This window comes from Hemibagrus wyckioides, linkage group LG05, assembly GCF_019097595.1.
Source record: "Hemibagrus wyckioides isolate EC202008001 linkage group LG05, SWU_Hwy_1.0, whole genome shotgun sequence".
NCBI lineage: Eukaryota > Metazoa > Chordata > Actinopteri > Siluriformes > Bagridae > Hemibagrus > Hemibagrus wyckioides.
Window position 1 is genome coordinate 9327437 of NC_080714.1, and position 26919 is coordinate 9354355.

The following is a 26919-nucleotide window of genomic DNA, read 5'->3' on the forward strand; positions in this document are numbered from 1 at the left end:
CTCTATAACTGCTGTTAGATTTGTATTTCCTTGTGTTAGCTTCTTTTCTGGGAAATCTTGCACATGCACTGTAGATATACAGGTTAAAGATGTTGTGAGTGAGTGAGAGATGTGTGAAGAGGAACAAAAATTTAAAATGACGACAATATTACAGATGTGATAAAATAATCTAGGTCAAATATCTCAAGGTGTGTGTGGGGGGTTAAACAAGAGTACGTGGATGTGTAGAGTGGCAGGACAAGTCCCAAACGACAGCATGCGCTCCACTTAGTGCCCTAGCTCCAACTCCGACTGTGACACACTTGTACAGCTCGACAAAACAAGCAGCTAATTGGGACTTTTTGGAACGAAGGCTAAAATAAGACTAAAAGACAGACATCTCCAGAGGCCTTCATGATATTCACCTCACAGCTCAGGGTTTTTATTACAACTCAACTAGAACATTTTGCCGTCAGGGAGCCCTGGGTAGCGGAGGACAAAAGAGGAATGTTACCTTGAACGTTTTCAGTGTTACTAATGTTACGGTACACAAAAACCGCAACAAAATAAGTAACCTCAGTGACTGACCTCAACGTAACTTGACTTACAAGACAAGTGCTAGAGAAGCTGTCGTTGTGATGTGTGTAGAGGAACATGAGTGTGTATCTGGTACCAAAAAAAAGACCAGTCTATTACTGTATCTCAGTGCAACATGCACAGTAACACATCAGCAAAACTCATAAAATACACTAAAGAAAAACCCACAAAAAACACAACAAAACCAAAAACGACCCAAACACACAGCAGTGAAAACTAATACACAAAACTCAAAAACACAGCAATGAAACCTAAAACAGAATAACAAAAAGCATAAACGCAACAGCAAAAGCAATATCCCAACAAAGCCAGAAAAAAACGCAAAAGCAAAGCAAAACACACAACAGCGACACCAAATACACCAAATATACAAACCCCCCATAAAAACAAACATATTCACAACAGCGAAACTAACACCACAGTGAGTTTTAGTGTTGTGTGTTCTGCACGTATCCACCACTGTAAAGCGTTTCCCGATGCCTTGATAAAAATTAGCACACAGCAGCGTGTACACACAATAGTGGTGGGCGTTGGACAGCAGATAAGATTAGAACTGGCAAGATTGTGATAGCCGTGTACTGTATACAACAGACATTCCGTGGGCAGCGAGTCTGAGGCCGAGACTAAACTACTGCGGAAAAGCCGGGAGGCGTGGAGCAGACCGTACCATTCCCAAAGTACAGGAAGAAGCTCAACACCACTCTTACATAAGAGCATGAGACTATTAGAAAATGACTGTCATTTTATGGAACGGTCTGGAAGCACTGAATTACAGTCTCTCACACACAAACACTCACACATTCATTCATTTATTCATTCACTCACACACTCATTCACTCACACACACTCATTCACTCACACACACACTCATTCACTCATACACACACTCATTCACTCACACACACACTCTCACACATTCATTCATTTATTCATTCACTCACACACTCACACACTCATTCACTCACTCACACACTCATACACACACTCATTCACTCACACACACACACACTCACTCATTCACACACACACACTCATTCACACACACACACTCATTCACTCACACACACACTCATTCACTCACACACACACTCATTCACTCACACACACACACATTCACTCACACACACACACATTCACTCACACACACACTCATTCACTCACACACACACTCATTCACTCACACACACACTCATTCACTCACACACACACTCATTCACTCACTCACACTCATTCACTCACACACACACTCATTCACTCACTCACACACTCATTCATTCATTCACACACTCACAGCCTCATTCATTCACTCACAGACTCATTTACTCATAGACTCATTCATTCACTTACACACTCATTCACTCACTCACACACTCATTCATTCACTCACACACTCATTCATTCACTCACACACTCAGACTCATTCATTCACTCACACACGCACTAAATATTTAGTAAAAAACAAGACGTAGCAGAGAAAACTGAGCTGGTGGAACAGAGTGAACGGAGTAAGTACAGTGGTAGAAACACTAATATGCACTTGCCCTTAGGAATTCTAGCCTTATGAGTTTATGGTCCTAAATATATCCTGCAGTATTAGATCATCTTCATCTTCAGCTGTGTGCAGGCTGTGAAACGGCCTCGCAAGAGGCATTAGGTTCAAAAGTGCCTAACCTTAACACTATTACAACCTTAACACTGTTTTCATACAATGAGCACGAGGCAAAGTGAGTCTGATTTAATTTGTAGCTGACTTTTTTTTTAATCTGTGTTTTACCCGACACGTGCCCTAGCTTTCTTTGGGTTATTTGTTAAGCCAGTACAATGCTAACAGTCTGCCAATCTGTGTTTGTTCACCATGATATGTGTTTGCCAAAAGAAAATTACACAACTTTACATTAACTGTTTACCAGAAGCCAAAACATTTAATCTGCACCTATTTTGTTGTGTCCATGTTCAGCATTGAATTTCTTTGTCATGTGCTGAATGGCTCATATAAAAGTGGACACTCAGGCCTTTAAGTAGTAGTTTTGTTCTTACCTAGCCTACTAGGGGAATATACTGTATATATTAATAGAAAAGTTTCACACACGTGTTGCTATCTTCAAAGTAACTGCTGATATCGAACCCATTCCTGCTCTCTGAGATGCCTGAAGTGCTTGTACTTGAGCATCTAAAATGTAAAGATGTTATCTTCAACCACTAAAAGTCTGTGTAAGGTTATCTGAGGGAAAAACATCTCACACTGAAAGCCAACTGTGTCCTGACTCGCGTTATATCAGACCTACAGCCATAAAATCATTTGTATATACTGATCGAAAATATCAGATTGATTTCCAGTGTGCTTTGTGCTTTCAAGATAATGTGTGATTTTTTTTGTTTTTGTCTTATACAAGAAAGAAAGGCTGCTGAGGGAATGAGCACCTATAGCTGCTGTAACATTTACTATTGGTTCATGAATGTTCCACAACATTTAAAGGTACTACAAATGTAAGAAAATGTGTGGCGAGTTCTTTAATTCATTGAAAAATTGCCAAGATGCACTGGTGTTGATGAATAAAACAACATCAGTGCGAACTCGTTTCATGTTGAACTGCTTTTATCCCTTACAACTTACAGTCTAAATGCTTAAATGCCTGTGATGCTTACAGGCATCACACCAAATCGAAGATGGAGTCTGTGTAGGAATCTGCGTCTTACTGCCTGAAATGTCAGTGGAAAATGAGCTGTAGTTTGAGTGTGACGACTCACAGTTTGTTGCCCTTCAGGGCTGCATGGTGCAGCAGGTTGAAGCCACGGTTGTTCTGCTTTGTAAAGTCAATGTTGCGCACCGCGGTCAGGATCTCGATGATGCTTCTGAAGTCCTTAGCGATGGCATCGTGCAGAGGCGTGTCCCCATAGGAGTCCTGGAATTCAAAAACGGAGAAAGGGCTAAAATTTACTAAATGAATCATGGAAGAGACGGAGTGAAACCAATCAACCGAGAGGAACAACGTCCCACTCCTTGTACAACCTGAATCAGGTATGGAACACTGAAATGTAATGATACACATTATGGCATTAGATTTATGGCATTGTGAGGCAAACTGAAAATTGCAAGAAGACCTAAAGATGAGTCCAGTTTGAGTAGTCTCAGAATCTGAGGCTACTTAGTCTTCTGCAATTGTAGCCCAACCACCTTAAGGTTTGATGTGTTCTGCACTCTGTGATGCTTTTCTCCAAACCACGCCCATAAAGAGTACTTGAGCTAAGTGCTTGAAAATCAGATCAGTCATGTCCTAAATACTCAAACCAACGCGTCTGGCACCAATAACCATGCCACAATCTTGCCAAAGTCACCGGGATCAAATGTTTCACTACATGTTCCTAATAATGGCTAGTCAGTTTATGTCACCTAGATAAAATATTAGATTTAGACATTTAGTCAAAATCAACTCTATTCACATATTCATGAATAGTTTTAACATACGGTTTATCGTTGATGATTAATTTTCCAAAAATTGTTAGCTATACATCGATCAGCCATAACAATAAAACCACCTGCTTAACATTGTGTAGGTCTACCATGACAGCTTTAATCCCTGGCATCGGTTCACCAGCTGTCCTTCCTTTATACCACCACTGCATACTGGGCACACCCCACAAGACCTGCTGATGACCCAGTCCTCTAACCATCACAATTTGTCCTCATCAAACTCACTCAGATCCTGACCCTTGTCCATTTTTCCTGCTTCCAACACATGGACTTTGAGAACTGACTGTTCATTGGCTGCCTAAATACAGGCAATTGACAGGTGACATGGTAACAAGGTATAATGTGATGGCTGATCTGTGTGTGTGCCTTGTAGCTCCAGTGCACATTGTACACACCAAACATTGAGGTTAACTGACTCCATTTGAAAACAACTGGGGGGAAAAATGTGCCATTGCTTTAAAGAGCTCTAGTGTACACTTCTCCCGTGGGATGCTGCCAGAGGACTCCAGTGTTCCTGAGTTTCGGTGGAATCAGCTTTTTTAAAGCTGCTAGCTACTGGAAATTAGATCTATCAGCCTATCAGGCAGTGGATGCTATCTCTCTGCCTCGTCAGAGTGAGCTTATGAATTACATGTGCGTTCACTTTGAAACGAACACGGTTATATTTAACCTCGGTATGCCTGTTGCAGTTTCTGATGTTGTCGTCTGTGTCACTTCCTCCATTTCTCCACTTATTTTCCAAGTCATCTTTTTTTGTTGCCTGTATGTGTCTCCATATGGATATAATTATGCCTGTTTTATCTTGTTCTTGGTGGTCATATTCCAGAGGGCTTTTTATGCTGCTTTTTTTTTGTTTGTTTGTTTCTACTGTTATCTAATGTTCAAATAAACAGCAGAGATTCTACAAAATGTGTGTTGGCTGGAGGCAGTAGAAGTGGTTTTATCAGGAGGCATGCAGCTGCACTGCTTCCCGCAATGCTCACCCTACTGACCGAGTGTTTACACGCTGTTGTTTGTGTGTCAGAAGAGTGGAAGTGATTGGGGAGATCTGAAATTTATATATTAGATAATATGTAAATATATAAATATATTCATATATATTTTTACACTATAATGTTTCTATTTTGTATGTCTCATTTCCTCTCCAGCACCAATAAAGCACTGATTCGGATTTACTTATATAACACTGGATGACAAATCCAAACAACTCAATCTATACTGGCTCAAGTGCCTGAGGTTTCCAAACTCACAGGTCACGTACATGAACTCAGGCACTATGGAAAAGTAACCCCTATTAGAAACAAGCACCTACTTCCTGTGTGATTTGACTTTTTCTGCCATTTGTTAGTTATATTGGATCTGAGCCCTGCTAGCATATTGTCAAAAAATCTTAAGCAACTAAACCATAAACGTTGGCAGCTTTCTGATATTAAGTAGGCCATTGCAAGACATTTTGCAGTAAGCCTTCAAACATTCATACTGTACATGCAACCTGAAACCATTAAGAGTTTTGGTATTAAATACATGATTCACTACCCTTTATGTTTATTGGTCATAAAACTATATTTTCTATCATTTATATACAAAAATATCCACTCCTCGTGTCTGAAAAAAGCTCATAGCTACTGTTGCAATACATGTTGTATATTGCTAAACATCACATTGTGCATTTGATCAAAGCTCCATTAAAAATCCACTTCTGTGGTTCCGAAATATTGCTAGGTATATATATAGTCACATATAATACATAGCTAAGCACCTATAGGTTTAGTGTACCTAGTGCTTGTGTTGAATCTGGGGTCAGTTTGATGCAAGACTTGGGAATAAGGAAAATTATGTAATCCTGTGTGTCAATGTTAAGCTGTTGAAAATGCACTGTCTGTGAACTAACTAGTGAATATAGAAATATAGTGGAAAATGTTCAATAATTAAGTATTTGGACAACGCTACAAACCTTACACATAATATAGTGCACTATGTGGTAAGCAGGGAACAAAATCTGACATGGTTTATGCCTTTGTACAGTGTAAAAAGGGGAAAAAAAAGGACATGGCTGGCGTGTGTGTATGTATTCCAAATCTCCTTCAGGGAGCCTTTCCACTCCAGCTGAGCTCCCACAGTTCAAGTGGAAAATATGGTACGCGAAGGCTCAGAGCGGAGCAGCTCAGCAGTGCGAGTCGAAAATCAGCAGTGTGTCACTGCAAAAACTGAGAACAAATTCAGAGGATGGGCTAATTTGCTAATTGGCCCTAATGATGCGGATAAGTCACAGAAAGCACAGCACGTAAAGCCAGATTTTCCCAGTTGAGTTCATCATTACTCTTTTTCTGTACTTTTACTGGTAAAAAAAAAGAAAAAAAAAGGGTGAGATAGACAGAAATACAGGCAGGCAGACAGATATGTGTAAGAGTGGACAGATTGATGGCCAGATAGCCAGAGAGCCAGTCAGATCGTTACTTTCTAGAGCTCTAAGTTAATTGCCTCCAAACAGTACCGTTTTCTACACTTGCATATCCATTCCAGGAGGGAGAGTGTGTGTGGATCGGTGCATGCGTACCTGCAGGTTGACGTCGGCAGAATGCTCGGTCAGTACCCTCACCACGTCAGTGAAGCCCTTGTTGACAGCGATGTGGAGCGCTGTACACATGGTGTTGTTCAGCAGGTTGACGCTGGCCCCTTTGCTCAGGAGGAGGCGTGCGATTTCAGCTTGGTTCCTGTGCACACACACACACACACAATACAGAGACATTCAGCATTAATGCCAAGATGAGCTAATACACATCTGAACTAGTTTTAGCATAAAAAAATAAAACCAAAATGACTAGGCACAGATAAAGAGCACAGACACACAGCTTTGCCAAACTATGATCAAATCAGTGGAAATGATTGCATATATGGGAAAATAAGAGCCTCCAAATTCTCCCCCTGCAATCAATCAATCTATAATAACTGAACAGAAATGGAAGCATTCAAAGTCTAAAGACCCAAATTCCAGCAGCCAGCACCCTGGGTGCTTGGACCCCTTACAATAACAGTGGCAAAAAGCCTTTCAATAAAACCCAGTTCAAACAGTACAAGTCTTTCACGGATTATTATTCACCCGAATGCCGTGTAGTGCAGAGCTGCATCTCCGTCTTCGTCCTTGGCCTCGATGCTGCTGTTGGCCTGCAGCAGGACCTTCACTACTTCCATATGACCCTGGTGAGCAGCCACCTGCAGGGCCGTCTTCCCCTGGTTCTTTATATCCACCTATAAACAATCAGTCGGTATATAAAGAGCATGAGTATTGTTAACTGAAGGTCAGGAAATGACTAAGATTGATCATCACACCCATATGCAAGCCTTCCCTTAATTACTGTAACAAAGATGGATGCACACAATTATAATTACAGAATGTCTTTGTACACTGTACAATTAATATTTCCCTTCTCACTGGAACCAAGAGGCCTGAACCTGTTCCAGCATGACAACACTCCTGTGCACAGAGCGAGGTTCATGAAGACAATGTTGATGTGGATGATTTTGAGTGTCCTGTACAGAGGTCTGACCTCCAGACCACTGAACACCTTTAGATTGAATTAGAATGCCCATTGCACTCAAACCTCGGCATCTGACATCAGTGCCAGGCTGAATGAGCACGAATCCCTACAGCTACACTCCAAATTCCAGTAGAAAGCCTTCCTAGCAGAGTGGAGGTTATTATAACAGCAAAGAAAGATGTTCACTAAGCACATATGGGTGTGATGGTCATTTAAATCATAATTATAATTCTGTGACCTTTTTGCTTATAGAGCTACATTACACACACCTGACCATCACACTCATGGGCTAATCAAGTTCTTCTACGTCATCACTGGCAAACCCTGAGTTCATGGATTTCAAAGAGGCACTGCCATGCTGGAACAGGTTTGGGCCTTTTAGTTCCAGTGAAAGGAAATCTAAAAGATTTTTTGTGATTGCTGTGACTAAAAATGTTTGATTTTGCAGCAGTTTTATTCTTCCGAATTTCTGATGCAACTTGGAGGTTTTTTTTTGTTCTTCTTTTCCGGAAAACTACTTATATTGGAGAAATTGCGAGCAGAGGATTCTTCTTTTAAACTCCTACCAGTGAAGACACATATGTAATTACTCTCTATGATAGCTGTACTCATGTTTGACAAATGTGAATTGAAGAGGGCTTTGACTGAACAAGTGTTATGATGATGTTACATGACTCGTCTTGGCACAAAACTACGGAAATTACAGATCTAGTTCGATTTTGCAATCATTCATGGAACTGCAAAATTGTGAAATCCTGGAGGTACTGACAAAAGGAGTGGGCTGTTTTAAAAAAAAAAAAAAAATCCTTTAGCAGTGTCATGGAACACAAGACTGTCAAGTGATTTCATATTTATTTGAGCTGATGAATTTCAGGAGACGACAAAAAAAAAACCAAAAATTTTTCTTTCTAAAAAAAGTAGCATTGTTTCAACACCATGACACCCACCTTATCCGGATGTTTCTGCACCAGTTCGCGGACTTTAGCGACGCTGCCATGAGCGGCGTCGATGACCAGGCGCCCGGGGTTATCCTGCTCCGTGGACTGAGACAACAGCTTCTCCAGGACTGAAATAACTGTAGCTGAAACAGAGAGAGAGAGAAAGAAAGACATTTACTCTAAACCCTACCTGTTTTACTCTAAAACCTAGTTTTATTCTTTCAGCCCAAAATCTGAACAGACAGTCAAATGAGTCAAAATGTCACCATGCACTTGTGGCCTGCATTTTGCTCAAAATGTTCTCAGCACCCTGTGAGATGTGGGAGAGAAGAAGTGAGTTTGCTTGACATGAAAAGCACAATGAGGAAAAATTAAGAGTTAGTAAAAACAAATGGAAAATCAATCCATCCATCCATCTCCGGAGGGTGTGAGTGCACATGGAAGACAGAGAGGACACAACCAATGTTTTTTAATCATACAAAAAACAAGAATTAATAAGAAAAATAAACGTTGTCCGGAAAATGTGAGCAAAGTGTAAATGTCAGCTGCACTTTTAGCAAGAGAAGACAAAAAAAAAAAGAAAGAGAGAGACATGAGTCATGATGCATTCAAACAAGCGGCGTGATGGATGGGCATGCGGCTGTTTCCTGCTTACTTCTTGATTCACTTGGATTCTCAGCCGTCATCAGATTTGCGTCCACCTCGCCAGGCTGAGCCGACAGACACGCAGGGTTAAAAGTCCACGTTTGTCCTCCGAATGCCACGCGCAGGTCACCATCCGCATACACTTTCAAAACCTTGCCAACCTGACCCAGGGCCTGACACACACACAGACACACACAGACACACACAGACACACACAGACACACACAGACACACACAGACACACACAGACACACACAGACACAGGGTGAGCTATGAGAGCATTATCTTGATGAATGCAAAATCTGGCTCTATTGTTAATACCGTTTTATCCTGCAATCCTAATATTTGTTGTCTTTCTCAACTGCACTGAATAACTGCTCGGTGAACCAAAAATAAATCACACACTACTAATCTCACTTGTGGGTTCTTAGGTCGGCTAAGGTCAGAGGATTACTGTCCAATTTTATAACTGTCACATGTTTAACATGTCTGTGAATGTAGATACGACTTTGTCATCTTAGGGGGATGGGGGTGGGTGGAGAGAGACAGACAGAGAGTTGGGGGGCAAGGGGAGGGTTCAGAGAAGGGGGGGCACAGAGAGAGTGTGAGTGGGGGGGCAGACACACAGACAGACAGAGACAGGGAGGGAGAGAGAGAAAAAGAGGGGGGGGCAGAGACAGACAGAGAGTTGGGGGACAAGGGGAGGGAGAGAGAGAGAAAGAGGGGTGGGGACAGAGAGAGTGGGGGGGGGGCAGACAGGTGGACAGACAGACAGACAGAGAGAGAGAGAGAGAGAGAGAGAGAGAGAGAGAGAGAGACTGAGAGAGAGAGAGAGAGAGAGAGAGAGAGAGAGACACAGACAGACAGAGAGAGAGACCGAGAGAGAGAGAGAGGCAGACAGACAGACAGACAGTGAATTGGGGGGACAAGGGAATGGAGAGAGAGAGAGAGAGAGAGGCAGACAGACAGACAGGGAGAAAGTTGGGGGGCAAGGGGAGGGAGAGAGAGAGAAAGAGGGGTGGGGACAGAGAGAGTGGGGGAGCAGACAGAAAGAAACAGGGAGAGAAAGAGAGAAAAAAGAGAGAGAGAGGGAAAGACAGAGACAGAGAAAGACAGAGTTGGGGGACAAGGGGAGGGAGAGAGAGAAGGACAGACAGACAGACAGAGACAGACAAAGAGAGAGTTGGGGTGCAAAGGGAGGGAGGGAGAGAGAGAGAGGTTGATAAATTCCCCTGAATCATGCAATCCTGTTCTGGCTAGATCTTCTAGTGAATGAAAGCCATTAACCCCTGACACTTTCTTATGAGTTAAATGACTTATCTAATAAAAGTAAGGTACAGCACCTGTTTACCCCCTGCGTCCTCTAACCTTATAATGAGCAATTAAGTACCTATCATTAGCACAATCATTACAAATAATATACAAAATGACATTTTATATTTAGCATAATAAATGCCATGAGCTCGAAAAACCCTAGTGATATAAATGAAGTGGAAATCATAGCACATGACGTATTGCTTAATAAGTTGCACATTTTGTACTGGACGATCGCTCGGAGTTCGGGGAGGCAGAAGTGAAACAGGACAAATAATTCTCTGTGGTTTTCCACTGTGAACACTACTCACTGTGCTTTAATAGACGATAACAGATGTACAGAACGACGAGGAACGGGTCTTATTTTTTTTTAATTCACCTTGTCTTTATGTATAGAAGAAATAATACTTAATATTTAATAATTACCCTTAGCCATGGGCAAATACAGTGACATTTAATCCTCCTACCTACTTCCCTGTTTTATTGCTGTGACAGCAGTGTGAACATTGACATCAGATTTCTGAAAGTTAAATGTTTTTATGTTCAAAAATGACTTTGAATAAAAAACGACAATATCTTCTTTCTTTTTTTTACCAATCCATGTCAAATTGAAGAAGCTGCTTTGCCAATAAAGCTTTTATCTTTCTCTCTGTATAACACATATCTTATATTTGACTTGTATTTGAATTGACCTTTTTTCCCCCCTGTACTGTCTAAGTTCCTGCTTTGTTTCAACGTAGCGTGTGTTAATGGAGAAATTGGCAAAAGAAATGAAATCTGGACTTGGCCGGTAAATCAGAATCTGATCAGGAGTTTTATAGCTTTGGGTGATATGAACCCATCTGATATTCCCTTTTTGAATGAACATGTTTAGTTAGAGTTACTTTTCTGTGATGGTGTGTATTTCGTGTACATTTTTCATGCCGTGTTTGTTGGAACATACAGATGCCATGCTGTCTGTCCACTCTCCGTGGCCGGATTGTAGCCGCTTCACAGTCTCGATGTCATCCAGTACCCTCACCAACTCACCTACTGCAAACGTATTCACCTAAAATCATTAAGAAAACAGATAGAAAAGATCTCGATCAGACCAGACAGTCTCTTTATTATGGGACAAGCAGCGTCTTTAAACACAGTCTAGGGATTTGGTTAATCACTGATATGCATGGTAGAGCCACGTGCCTGGACGTGCACGCTCTGATTACCAAGGGCTTTACCTTTATTCAGACTTTATGTCAAGAACACGAGCGCTTGGCTTTACTTGGGTAAACAGTATATCACTGTAATCTAAAAACTAGACTGTGAGATTAAAGGTACAGTAACACGAGGAATGCTCAGGGAGCTGCTTGATCCACTACTCATGCGGGATATTATATCGTAAATCAGACTGAAATCAAATGAAGGTGAGAGGTCCAGGATGAAACAGGAGATATATTTAATAGCCTTGCCCAATTGGGAGAAACAGAGCAGCTGTAAAACATATACAGTGTAACTCAACCTCTCCTCTGCACATTCAATCAATGCCTTCTCTTTTTAGGTCGTTCCCAGGCATCCATATGTACAATGCCATGATAAAAAATAAATATATATATATATTTGCAAAATTTTGGTCCATTTAGCTTCCTTAAAACTCCTTTGCTTGGTCCCTCTAAATCTTTTTTTAATTCTACAGCAGTGTGTTTCTTACTCTTTGTATTTTCTGAGTGAATACACACGAAATGTACAAAAGTATATGGACACCACTCCAACAGACTGAGTTCAGGAGTTTTAGCCACACCCACTGATAACGTGCGCAAATATCAAGACCATGCAATCTGCATCGACAAACAGCAGAATGGGTCATAGAGAACATTTCAGTGACTTGGCGTAGTTGTAGGATGTCAGCTTGTGAAATTTCTACGCTGCTTGATCCTCCTCGGTGCTGTTATTGTGAAATGGAAGCATGTAGGAGCAACAACAGCTCAGCCTCCATGTGGTAGACCACACAAACCCATCGAGCGGGGCCACTGAAAATCGCTATGCTGCTGCATCACTTATTGAATGCTTCTAAGCTGCCTCTGGAAACAACATCAGCACAAGAACTGTGTGTCAGGAGCTTCATGAAATGCGTTTCCATGGCTGAGCAGCCTCACACGAGCCTAAGGTTACTATTTGCGATGCCAAGCATCGGCTAATGTGTAAAGCACGGTGCTGCTAAAAACTGGAGCAGTGGAAACTCTAGAGTGATGAATCAAGCTTCACTACCTGGCAGTCTGATGGCTGAATCTGTGTTCGGAGAACACAACCTCCCGGAATGCATAGTGCCAACAGCAGAGTTTGGAGGAGGATGAATAATGGTCTTGGGCTCTTTGTTCCTGTGAAAGTTTATATTAATTCTACAGCATACTAATTCATATAATAAGTGCCCATGGTTTTGGAATGGAAAGTCCAGCAAGCTGATACAGATGTGGGGGTCAGCTGTCCACACAGTCCACACAACTGAAGCTTTATATATACTCTAGATTCGAAACGGCATGGTTTAAATTTACCTAGACATCTAGATCTGTCTGAGATCCTCGACCTCGGTCTGTCGGAGATAAAGAATCGTCCAAACTAAAGCAGACTATCCAAATATCCTCTGATGAACCGTTTGTCCCCCGAGAGTGGAGTATTGTGTAGCATTGTTTTGCTGAATGTAACCGAAGGTAAATATTTAAAAGCCGAACGATCTCGATTTTCCTTGTGGGTTTTATGTACATGCTATGTGGTGAAGCTGTCTCATAAAAGATTCCATCTGGCACCCTGAAGACTTTGGTTGGTCCCAACACTCTTAAAAATAAAAGTTGCCAGGAAGAAGCATCACAGTGATGCCCAAAGAACAACCATTTCAGTAAATACTTTTTAAAAAGAACCCATTTCTTAAAAAAAAAGAAGACATTTTTATAGTCTAAAGAACTTTTCGACTAGAAAGAACATTTTGTGCAATTAAAACATTGCATGGAAGGTTCTTCAACGAACCACACACCATGAGAACCAATTAAGAACCTTTATTTTTTTTAAAAAAAAGGTTTATAAGTTCTACTCTATCGAAAATAATGTTTTTTTTACATGTTCTTTGGATAGTCAGGGGTGTTTGGGGTTCAGAGGGGTTCCTGGATATTCAAGCGTTCCACATAGAACCTGTTGGCAAATAGAAACACGCTTGTCACAGGGTTCTACTTGAAAACTTGAAACAACCTGAAGAGTGAATAAAGCCTTTTTAAACTAATATCTGCTTTTTTCCAAGCGTAGAAATATATATTGTTTTGCTGAAACTGGATGTTAGTTCTATACTCTCTCAGCAAAATGTGTTCTTCAGGTTCTCTGTAGAATTCTACAACAGAGGGGTTTTCAGGTAGAACCCTTGTAGGAACTTGAACTATAATATAAAAGAAGCCTGTGCTTACTTTAGTCAGAGCCCCTGGGTGGAAAGTCCAGCGTATGTTGTTGCTGTACTGAACTCGGACGTCCCCTCGGTCCGTTATCCTGTGCACGGTCCCGATTCTGCAGATGTACTGTTGGGGTGGGGGGCACAAACCCAATTCATTTGCACTTGCTTTGAAGTTCTGTTAGTAATATTAAAAGTTCATACATTCATCTATCTATCTATCTATCTATCTATCTATCTATCTATCTATCTATCTATCTATCTATCTATCTATCTATCTATCTATCTATCTATCTATCTATCTATCTATCTATCTATCTATCTATCTATCTATCTATCTATCTATCTATCTATCAGGTCAAGCTATTACCAAAAATGTAGACACCTCATGTTAAGTTCATTCACCTCTGCCATTTTAGGATTCCAGCCTCCGTGTCCTTCCTGCATTTGCCTGAGGATGTCGACGTCCAGCAGGCATTTTACCTTGTCCCCCTGCTGGAACGTGTGCCCATCAGCGCTCTCCTGCCTCTGCAGCTCTGCATGTTCACCTACAAACACAGGCATGGAGGGAATCTTATACTTCATGCTGGAAGGTCAGTGCCTAAACTCCTGAGACACGCTGCCTTAATTTTATTATTCGGATATCTGTTAAAGAACGGATATTTGGTTAACCGCTAAAAGAGGGGGGGGATTTAATATGGTGTAATCAAGTATCATTTTCCACTGTAATTAAATGTTCCTCCTGTCAGCAGCGGAACATGTGTTCATGTGTTTGACAGAAGGAATGAAAGGGAGAGGGAAAAGCTTTACTGAATGTCAGCTCAATATTTCAGCTGATATTTTGGACAACTTGTACCATATATGATATGTTGGATTTGTTGCTCTAGAGCTACGATTATAATCAGCGACTTAACTCCAGATTTAAAAAATTTAAATTTAACAAGGAAATAATAGACATAATTAGAGACGAGACACCTATTAGACGGTTGTGGAATTTTCTGGGCTTCCTATTTAGCTTATTAACATCACCAGCATGTAGCTCATAATTCAAAAGGCATTTACAATATAAAAAATCCTCTAATGATATATGATGAACTGAATGAAAAGTTGGCGAGCAATGTAATAAACATTGAATAGGAGTCTAGCGTATTTACGTTAAGTTACTGCATGAATAGTCCTTGCTGTAATTATCACATAAATCACTGCAAAGTTTAACAACGTGGTTTCCACCCTCATTATTTAGCAGTTTAAATAACAGCGCTTGATCCAGCACATGCTTTTACTTGGCATTTTACATTTTATATTGTACTCTGCCCGTTTGTGCACACAATTTAATGAGGCCACAAGACGCTAACTCGAGGTCGCGCTTTAAATTGACTGTATAGATAAAATATATATTTTGGCTGATTTGATGTGTCGCTCTGTAAAATAAACATGACCATTGTTTGAAGGATAAGGCTGACCAAGCACTATTCAGCTAGGTTTTTAGCTTGTGTCACCCTAAAGGGGCAAATGAGCCGTGGATCAGCAAGCTAAATCAAATATATACGTATTTTTGAGATCTAGTTATAGATCAACACAGCAGAAGACAAATTCACACCTAATTTTGGTAGGTGCTCCTTGTAGTAGTAGCCTCCTTGGCCGTCTGAGACGTATTTGAGGTCCACCTTGCCCTTGTGACCCATCCTGTAGACGTTGGTGGTGCCGTTGGTCCAGGTGACGCTGGCCACGCTGCGGCCCGACTCCTGGTCCCAACCTCGGATATCGACCACCTTCCCGATCTTCCCCTCTCCTCCTGTTTGAGGAAGCGACAAGACAGAAAGCAGACGCACGAGAGTGCAATGATCTCAACATCATGTGTCGGGGAATCTAATTATGGGTTATCAAAATTTTAGGTTATGCTTAAAAATTCTATTTAAAAATCACTAAATTATACTAGCTACATAGAAATCGTACGCTATCCAAACACTGTTACTACCACAAGTAGCAAGCACAACTATATACAAACACACACGCTGATTGTTTACAGTTTTGGACAATACAAAGAAATATCTACAAAGCCACTACCTGAAAGAGCTTTAGGATAATCAGGTTACAAATGTAGCATCAGAATTTGGAAAGAAACAGTCAAACAGCATAAGGCATAGAAAATAAAAGAGATTGCAGGGGAAAAAATGGCAAGCTGTTTTAGTTTTTTTTTTTTATTCACACCCTGTGGGGTAGAGCAATTATCACCAGCAACCCACAAGAAGATATTTTACAAGCACAGCATGGACATTTTGACTCATTTAGCATCAAAGACATTATGCAGTAAAAGAAAAAAAAAAGGGAGGGGGGAGGGGTTAAGGATCAAATTATTGAGAGTTCCACTTCCATAAGTTGAAAAGTCACATCCCCCAGCGAGGCTTGGCTGTGAAGAGGAGAAATGAAAGTCCTACCATCCAGCAGTTCTACTCTTCACAACTATCAAATAATAAAATTTCTTCGCAGTACATAAACAATAAGCAGGGAGCTGTGTCAGAGCCGTTTCCCATTTAAGACAGTAATGTCAAGTGGCGATAAAACAGCAATTACTCATAACCTGCATTCCAGCGTGGTTTACTGAGGGCTAAATTTAGATGTTTAGCCTTCGCTGTGGCACCGTAAGGCGAACGCTCGTTTGAGGTAAACGGCCAGATATCTACCATTCTGCCTTTTTTTTGGAAGACATCTGTCGAGCATACGCCACCAGGCACTTCAAAGGTTAACTGGGACTCCTGAACCAACCGCAAGGAAACAGGGTTCGAACTTTGAGCATGTTTAGAATTAACTAATGAGGCAGTGCCATGTGCATGCCTTTACTTACCGTCTTGGTTGCCCCAATCCCAGTCGGGTCCACGCACGACTTTTACACCCTGGAAGATTCCTTTAAGGATTATCCGGGATAGGTTTTGCCTCGGTGTCAAGCTCACTCTGGAGTCAGGAAAAGAAAACGAAAAAGGTACACAATTAAGACTGACACTAGCGTCTGTGAGCTAAGGTATGTAGAAGAGGGCAAAAATAGCACTGTCATCTGAGTGTGTTCCACTGCCCTGTGATGCAGCAGCAGCACCAGTTTGAAAACATAAGGTTAGAAGTATAGTGTATACACTGTATATAGTGTCTTGGAGGAAGCCTGTGCCAGCCTTCACCCTTTGTGTATTATTTTCTGATGTATGAAAGGAGAAAACAGAGCGGTGGAGGCAAATGTAGGGGGAAAAAGATTGGTGGATGAGACCATTCCCTGGTCTTTACACTTTTATTGCAGACATGAAAGAAAATCATCAAACACATCATGTTGTCTGGCTAAACAGGAAAACCAACATAAAATTATAAAGCACGTCCTATCCAAGCCGAGCTATAAATGGCCAGTGTATCAACACAGCAATGCACAAATTACATGCACTCCTGTTTTCTTTTAGCCCACAAGACAAGATGCGACAAGATTGCTGACTTGTGCTACCCCACAGCCTCGCTGTTGTAAGCTGGGCATGGTGTCACAACGGAGAACTGATTAGTGAGTATGAACTGGCAAATACTGAAAGTGTGTGTCATTTCCCCTTCAGTGAATTTTACTCATGTTTGGTCTGATGGCTTCGTTTCGAGCATCATTATTAGTTACCGCCCATAATCGCATGATTACGTGGTCAAAAGTTGTTTGTGTTATGACTAATCTAGACATGATGACACTTCTGTTTTTACGGTTTTGCATTAAAATAACACTCAGCATAATGGAACACAACCTTTCAATCATGCAAGCAGTAAGAAATATTCAAATGTGATGTGAAGAACAAACGGTCATAAATATGGGGATAAAGAAATGCATCATAAAACGGTAAATCTGTTTCATTCTATCTAGCGTCGATGTGGCATGGAATATCCTTGCTCTCACATGTGAAGGCATAGTGAGAACCTGACACAGATGGTAGAAATTTATTTCAGTGTATACATCAACATAAGCAAATGTGCTTGAAATTAAACAGATTAAGAAACTAAGCAGCCATGATTAAAGAGAAAAATAAACAGAGAACAATAAAAGAAAGGTGACAGAGGCCTTAAAAAAAAAGAAGAAAAAAAAAAAGATCTTGCCTCAGATCAGCTCACGCCAAACGGATAGAGCCAACATGTGCTTAGCTGTGATCCCGAGTTAAACACAAGCCTTGTGTTTCTCATATGTCTCTCATTCCCTGAGTGTATGTACATTGGACTGATTCGAGTTCTGTTCCAAAATCAGGACGGATTAGACAGATCTTGAACAGCGGACTAGCCTCAATTTAAAACATGTGCAGCAATATACTATACAGAGTGACTGAAAGACTCATGTTATCGACAAATGATGGTAGCTAGCTCGTTGTGAAACCTTTCGAAAACTTTCCCTACGCTGGTTTAGGAAGCCAGCCAAATACATACCTGATTGTAAAGATGTGGTCTGATCTCGGCGCAAAGGAACTGCCTATTCCCATACTCTCATTAATTCCAGTGTGTCTGACATATGAATACTGACATATCCACCGAATGACACAAATTAGCTGTAACGCACCCAGAGTTTACTCCCTTTGGTCCCTGGTTTCAGCCAGTGTCAGGTTCTGATTGTTGGGAATGGTTCTGAATATTCCGCGAGGGAGAGGAAAAGGAGACGGCTTGGCGGTTTAAAACTAAATAACGGCAAATCTCTGGTTTAATTAAGTAAGCTAAGGTAGACGTAAGAAGGCAAGGGGTCAGGTGTAATCTCCCAGATGCTGTGTGTTTGGTGTGTGTGTGTGTGTGTGTGTGTGAGAGCAAGACCAAGAATTGAAACTAATCTCCAGACGCTAGCATAGGAAACAAGAGAGCACAAGGTCTTATTATTAGAGCGAATTTAATGAGCTCTGACAAATCCGCCAAGTATGTTCATTAATATGTCTGTCACAGTACATAAGCTTCTTTGAAAGGTTAATCTTTCTACATTTCTAAAAGGGTTCTACTCGGAAACATTACTGAAGAACTCGGTAGTAGACATGGCGAAGGGTCTATTCGAGTGAGCTGCTGAATTTAAGATCGGTTTTGATCCGAATGCCCTGATTTCCCTGTCACAGACTCATTTCGGGATGACAAAATTAGTTCCTGCCTCGACGGCAGATGCTCCGATATTTTTAAGCATGTTAGATCTTCTTAGAGATTAATCTTGTATTGGGAGCTGCTCTACAACAAGCTCTGAGAATTAGCAAAGAGGAGTCTCAGAGGAAATCAAATTCATCTGCAGTCACGAGCTGAATCCTGTTTATCATCCGTTTATTTGTGTGGGAGGGTGAGGGCAAAATGTAAGCACGATAATCAGGCCTCTTCAGGACTTGATTTTGTGATGACGGATATGAATGCAAAATCAAGCACCATATTTGGACAAGCTTGCAAAGATGTGTCATGTGACGTCATCACAACACACATTCAGCCTCTTCCATTCACAAACATGCTATCATAGAAAAAAGCACAAAAACACTCAGGTTGCTTCGCAATTTCTAAAAAAGATGCAGCAAAATCAAGGGGTTTCGGGCGAAATCAATCACAAAGGATCCTCTGTGAAGTCCTAGAGGGATTGATAATATAGCTTCTGTGTTAATAAACTGTTGTAAGGCAGAGCAGAAAATAGCTACATGGTTTGCACTGTAGCTCCAGGTCTCTTTGCAAAGCAGACAATTCTTACTGCTGGCAACAACCATTACCTCATTCAGATATTTCACTTATTTTCTGTTTTACAAAATAGAGCAGAAACTTACACCACAGCGAGGTGCAAAACAAAATGGATAATAAGCCTGGAACATCCAGGAAGCATTTTATTCCACAGCATTTTGCCAAAGATCTCAATTTTAAAATATATTAATGAACAATATCTCATGCTTTTTATCCGTTTATAGTTATAGGGAACGTCCACGAGACAAGTAGTTCCTTCACCAACCCTTCATTTTTCCCCCTCACTTAATTAAAAATAAATAAATAAATAAAAGAGAAAAAAAAAAGGAAAATCACAGATTGTCATGTTACTAAAGTCCTCTGTCCTGAAGACTCTCATATGGTGGTAAAATTACTAACTCAGTACAAAACAAGTATCAGTAAAAGTGAAATAAACTTTAAATGATCATGTCCATGGGAATGAGGTGTTGCTATAGAAACGGTGGTGGTGGCTCAAGTGGTTAAGGTGCTGGGTCATTGACCGGAAGATCAGGGGTTCAAGCCCCAGCACCACCAAGTTGCCACTGTTGGGCCCTTGAGCTAGGCCCTTAACCCTCTCTGCTCCAGGGGCGCTGTAGCTGACCCTGCGCTCTGACCCCAACCTCCAAAGGATGGGATATGCGAAGAAAAGAGTTTCACTGTGCTGTAATGTATGTGACAAATAAAAAAATTATTATTAAACGATAACGTATTAGAATAAGCATATTGGTATAAATTTGTGCTTTGCCTTGCATGCTTTTAACATGAGATAAACAAAGCCAGGAGGCACAGACTGTACTGGTCATGTGATTAGTCACCTGACTACATCATCATTTACACGTCACTTTCCAGGAGGCTTAACCCGGAGCAATCGGAAAGCCTTACTGTAACCGCTAACACCACCAGGGGATGTCCGGCGTCAGCGGAAATGGAATAGACGCCTGTTTATTTCTCAGGACAAGGATTAGCAGCTAGCAGGCACGGCAGAATCTAACCAACCAAAGCATCAGGCGTGAGCTGATTAACAAGCTGTGAGGGTTGTTTTGTTTCCTTCTCTTGGTGAACATACGGGACGGCCATATGCTCTTAAGCTGCAACACACACACACACCTCAGAGGACAGATGTCCCTCATGTAATGTGAAAAACATTGTACACACAACGGTCATATTTTCCCCCAAACGCAGACACCGTCCATGCTTCAGCTTTCTTTTTCGAGTAGACGCTAATCTGATTAGGTTTTTATTACATGATCATTTCCACCAGAAAAAGAAAAAAACCCTATGAAACCTAGACTCATTAACTGAAGAAGCCATGTTCCTTGTGATTACAGAAAATCATGTGATTTGTTGAACATGCCTCCATTTATCATCGCTCTCAAACGAAGTCCTACGTGCACAATTATCAGAGAAACGTTACACATCACACAGCGCGTGAACTTCAAGTTTGCTCGGAAGCCCAGAGCTTGCTGTTGTGCTGGCGCTATTAGCGAGGTAATCGAGTTTCCCCCCTGAAGATTCAATTTCAGGTGAAGATGGAATCCTTTAATACTATTCCCTGCTTGTTTATTCCCTCAAGAAAGCACAAAGCTAATCAGATACAACAGGCTAATCCTGCTTCGGGTTCTTTTTTCCTCACAAATTATCCATTAACGTCCCGCTTTATCAAATATCGACCCATGCCAAATACAAACACAGTGTAAGTTCTCCTGTAGTCTAATCCACGTTCCAGAGGCAGTGTAATATGACTGGATTCTGACTCAGGAGTTCAGGAATTGTTCAAAACATCGCTAAGAGTTTTCTTGCACAACACTGAACAATTAAGATACACCTGATATATTTTACACATTAGGGTAATATATACATTATATATTACTATACAAATATGCTACTTTGAATTGAAGGATGTCCGAACAATGTGTTTTTAAAGGTTGTACCGGGTATCGCTGAAAACAAAATAAAAACAGCATAGTTTTTAAAACCTGCCCAGTTTCAGTGACTTTTCACCCACGCTAGCTTCAGATTCCTGCTCTTGGCTGAGAATGTGACTTTCTGCTGTCAGAGTAGTGAATCCACCTCAAGCTTTGACATGTTGTGTGTTCTGAGATGCTTTTCTGCTCACCACGGATATAAAGACTGATTATAAATTACTATAGACTTCCTGTCAGCTCGAACCAATCTGGTCTCATCATCTGACCTCCTGCTCAATGGACATACTTTTCTCTGCATCATTCCGTCTAAACTCTAGAGACTGCCGTGTGTGAAAATCCCAGGAGATCAGCAGTTCTCAAACCACCTTCTCATACCGACAAACACACTGAGGTTAAAGTCACAGGGATCAAAAGATGAATCGACTGCGTTTTCTAACCAGCTGCGTGCGTATTAAAATCAGCAGGACAGCCTCTTATGTAATGTTTCATGCTACTTCACAGGATTTTACAGTGGATGCCGTAATGGAGTGTGTACACGGCTCTCGGCAGACGGAGCCGCTCAGGTCAGTCACCGTTTCACTGAAGACAGAATAAAACAACCAGATTTCCTTGTTTCCTGTTCATTTTCTGGTTCATATTCTGTTTAAAAAGGAATTTGATGAGAAGCAAGCGCTGTTAAGGTCTCAGAGTTCCCCAAAACTTCTTCTGAAAGGCTGAATAATAAACGGCGGTTCTATAAAAACTGTCGTACCCAAGAGTCGACACTTTTATCCGAATGGAAATCCAGGCACATATACATATGCAAATTATGCAAAATATGCAAAAAAAACGGCGCTCACTCTACACACACCTGCGCTCTTCCACTTTAGTGGAATCTGTGCAACAACGGGAGATCTTTACATAACAGCCGAGAGAAAGTATGGCACTGCTACACAATAAGAACTGGGAAAGTTCAAATGTGTCCACGCTTCATAGTGACATGTGCATAAAGCTTTTATAATTTTTTGTTGTTGTCGTAATAAAATAAAATATATGGACAGCAATTCACGCTAGGTATTGCATGCACAAAGGATCTTTTTTAGTATCAATCCAATTTATTCATAACCGGAACACATTTGACTCTTGGGTTATGGAGAGTTGTCTCACACCGAGCATCACAGCAAAAACCCAGCAAAAAAAAAACTCTGTCCAGAAGTGGTGAGGACAGTACAGAAGGCCATCATGACTTCTTTCCCTTGCACCAGAGAAATCTACAACCGGTGAAGCAGGACCAGGATTAGGGCCAAGAGAACCATCAAAGACTTTCTCCAGCCATCAAAATTGGAAGTGCTACCAGATCCTGAGGGCCAAAACTGAGAGGCTACTGAATGAGGACACCGCATATTCCTACCACACACACAGTTTGCACAGTAGGGACATTCTTTCACACATTCTTTCAAGTCTTGATACATTCTATTCATCCTCATTAGATTCTCCAGAGACTACCATATTTTATTATATTTATAATAATCTGAGATTTGCAATAAATATGTTCAAGTTGTTTCTCATAGAGATATAATAGAGTAATCTAATATTAATTTACAATTACTACTAATGCACAAATATCTTAATATGTTACTTTCCCACCTAAGAATATTATATAATATTCTATAATATAACTGCACATCTCCATTTTCACCACAGACATTTACACACGATTACAATTTTAATTTATAAAAGAGCAACCAGTTGCACAGTTGTACCTATTCAACACGTATTCAAGAACTAGAGAGATGGAGACACAGAATTACAAAGGAAGAGAGTCGTAATTCTGGCGTTTATATAACAGAGCCTGCTTGCTCTTCACACCTCCACTGTGGTCGTCATTAAGATTATATTTAAACCCGACTGTTCCAGATACCCGAGTGCGAGTTTTTCTCCGCCAGCTAGCCATTTCACATGCTGATCCTGAATAATAAATAAATAAGGCAGAAAAGAGTGATCCGAGTACCCCAGCACTAAATAAAGAAATAAAAACAGCACAATAAAAAGGCAGAGGACTGAGAAAGAGCTGCAGGAGTCTAGGAGTGTGTGCTGCAAGGACTGTAAGTTAATCTTGTCGGATCATAACCGCCAAATATGGATCTCCTGTAGAGTTGGCCAGAGAGCTTGGAACAGTTGAGAAAGAAGCGGCCTGTTTACGGTACCAGACTCCTATCAGCGGTGGAGGAACGCGGAGGCTGCTCACCACAACCCCACATGCTTCTAGCACACAAACACGGACAGGCTTAACCTCAGCTTGGCCTCGGTAATGCACTTGCGTTCACTGATCTTGTTTACAAAAGAGCTCAAGTGATCTGTGGTAAGCACGCTAAGGACAGTATGAGTTTGGGGGGGGGGGGGGAGCTTGATGGAAAAAATAATAATAAAACAGAGAGGAAATAGAGAGAGGGGAAATGACAAAGATTAAGACCACGCTGGCAATGAGATTAAAAATAAATGATACTAATTCTAGGTGATTTCCATTGGGTGAGTTCCAAACCAACAAGGTTTTAAATTGTCATCTGAGGTGATGTTACTGTGGAAAAACCTGGCAGGTTATAAATAGATGTCATTATTATTATTATTAATATTATTATTATACATATATAATAAATATAAAACATATATATTATTATTTCTGTGCTCTAAAACAAAAATGCCTTTATAAGGGAACTGAATATTTCCACATAAAAAAATCTACTATGAAGAGCTAATATGAAGTCATTAATAATAAATAAACAAAGTCACTCTCTCAGGTACACTCTGTGCAGATTCATAAGGTATAAGGACGCTTTGTGAGACATCCTGGACAACCTGCCATAAGTCTTCAGAAGATTCGGGTTGTTACACTTGCAGGTTTTGCAGGCGAAACCTGACAGCCTTCATTTTTGTTGAAAAGTGGCCCGTTATGCAAGACGTTGCTTTCTTTACTGGCAGCCAGACATTTTCTTTCAACGCCACATTTTTGTTGGAAATCTGTACTGGTTTCAGTCATAGAAGCATAAAATATAAACAGCTATGACAAAATCTATTTTGTATAAAAAATGAGCGTACGTTCCTACTAATTTTCTTGACATGTACACACATATGTGTACTCTCACACACACACACTCTACACAAAATCCTAAATGAAATTACATTCGAAAATATTCTGTTTTGTAACAGACTTCATTAAAACTTTGCTTTTTAAAAATAAATAAATAAATAAATAAATAAATGTTGAATTTTTTTTAAATAATTGGATAGGTGTGCATACAAAAAATAAATAAATAAAATAAACAATAATTTTAAAGCTAAGGTTTAATTGGATACACAGACATGTGTGCATACAAAAAAATACCTAAAAAACCCCCCAAAAAACTAAGGTTTAATGAAGTCTTAAAAAATAGATTTATTTATGTAAATTTTATATAATTTAATTCAGGATTTTGTACAGAAAATTTATAAAAGTTATAGCAGATAGTCTAGCCGGAAATTCATGATCAAGTACAATAACTGTCCTTAAACCTTATGGTTTTCAATCTTATATTTTCCTCTTCCTTATAGCTCCTGGTTGAAAATCCTGATGCATGCTGGGTAGCTACCACAGGTGTTCAGTACTATTCAGTATTCAGACTATTATTAGCCGTCTCAATGGACTGGTTTGGAAAACACGTCTAATTTAACACCTTCCTGTGTTTCATGCCACTGTCTGGCTAAGTGCTTGATTGGTACTTTCCTGTCTTTAAATAACAGAGATTCCTTTTTGATTATTTATACTTCCAGTTATCCACATGATTCTGTGACAAACATTTTCCCTCTGGTTTAACGTGTGTTGGGTCCCCCCCCCCCAGCTTCTGGGTAACAATCAGCCTTGGTGTTTTTCACACCGCAATTTGCCTCACGCTAAAACCACATTTAGTTGGATTTATTCACACAAGTGGTCTTAAAATGATTTTTGTACACCTAGAAGCACCTGGTGGAATTGGTGTGTGTGTGTGTTACAAGAGCACATGGTCATCATTAATTCAAACAAACCAACAAATGTGTACGGCTGATCTAGTCTTTTGATTTTGCAAGCAGTAAAAGTCAGACTCCTCTGGGACAGGATGCTTCTGACGCACAAAAAATACTTTGCGACTTGTAGTCGCAAAGGTATGCTTGTAGTACAAAAACTGTAGTAGCTCTCAGGCAAATACGCTGCATCATAAAATATGTGACCCATCAAACACGGTGCGAAGTCGCTTTGATATGCTAATTTTAATTCACTCTTGAATTCTTTTGGACTTGTGCCATGACTGAAAGTGAGGGGTTGTGTAACAGCAGGATATGTTGACGAGGAGAAGGTGAGGCTCGGTATACTCACGGCTGCGAGTGCGCCGTCTCGTAGCGCTCGAAGGCGTGCGACAGGTCGTGTTTGTTGTTCATGTAGCAATGCGTGCACAGGTCGTAGTCGAAGCACACCTTGCATTTCCAGCGCATTCCCATGATGCCATGCTTCTTGCAGCTGTCGCAGATGATGTTCGAGTGACGGACACCTGCAGGATGAGACGCACCGCACTTACTGAACTGCATCACGAGAGCATGATCATGACAAATCATAAGCAGTATATCGGCTTCTTCGCATTTGCTCAACAGCCCTGACCTCATTTTGTTGTCAACAGCTTAAGCGCAAAAATAAATAAATAAATCAAGATTCTCTACACTACATTTACACTACAAGTAAAAATGCTCCATTTTGATGAACTGCTCAATTTTTTAGGCTTTTCAGCCTGCAGTACTCAGCATCATGCTCCTGAACTGACCAACAAATCAGCAGTTAAGACTCAAAGCTCCTGTGGTATAAGTGGAATAAAACAGTAACGTCACTTACGTCACCACATCGCAACGCAACAACCACACGCCATGTCCTGCTTTTTGCTGACGATTTCTTCCTGTTGTGCGAGGCTGAACTTCTTTGTGTAACCTTCGTTGCTCTGTGTCACTCACAACTCAACTGTGTAAAGGTTTCAATGTCAAGCTAGATGAGGGTGAGAGTTAATTTCTATATTTACAAGAAAACCTGCCATAAAGGTATTCAAAAAAAGAGCTGTATAAAAAATGAACCTGTGCTAAATGCAGATCAACATCAAGTAATCCACAAACAGATGCAGGCTCTTTTTATTTATATCACTCGCTATCTCACTCTCTCTATCTTTATCTATCTCTTCCTATATGTATTTATATATATATATATATATATATATATATATATATATATATATATATATATATATATATGTATATATATATATATATATATATATATATAGCACATATCCTGCTGTTAAATATATATTATATATATATATAAAAATCACTCTCTATCTTTTTCTCAACTATATCTCACTCCCTCTCT

General features: G+C 40.5%; 1 protein-coding gene across 3 annotated transcripts in view; it reads right to left on the bottom strand.

The window, feature by feature from the left end:
* mib2 (MIB E3 ubiquitin protein ligase 2) overlaps positions 1-26919 on the bottom strand; it is a 69699-nt gene that overhangs the window by 16493 nt on the left and 26287 nt on the right. For 2 of the 3 annotated variants that reach the window (XM_058389569.1, XM_058389567.1), the window contains exons 3-13: positions 25888-26059; positions 16736-16842; positions 15491-15685; positions 14296-14438; positions 13910-14017; positions 11398-11532; positions 9181-9343; positions 8535-8668; positions 7149-7297; positions 6606-6762; positions 3325-3479 (exon numbers count right to left, since the gene is read on the bottom strand). In XM_058389569.1, the coding sequence (XP_058245552.1) occupies positions 3325-3479; positions 6606-6762; positions 7149-7297; positions 8535-8668; positions 9181-9343; positions 11398-11532; positions 13910-14017; positions 14296-14438; positions 15491-15685; positions 16736-16842; positions 25888-26059 (1618 nt within the window). The remainder of the gene's footprint in view (positions 1-3324; positions 3480-6605; positions 6763-7148; positions 7298-8534; positions 8669-9180; positions 9344-11397; positions 11533-13909; positions 14018-14295; positions 14439-15490; positions 15686-16735; positions 16843-25887; positions 26060-26919) is intronic. The other variant, XM_058389568.1, reaches the window with a different exon arrangement.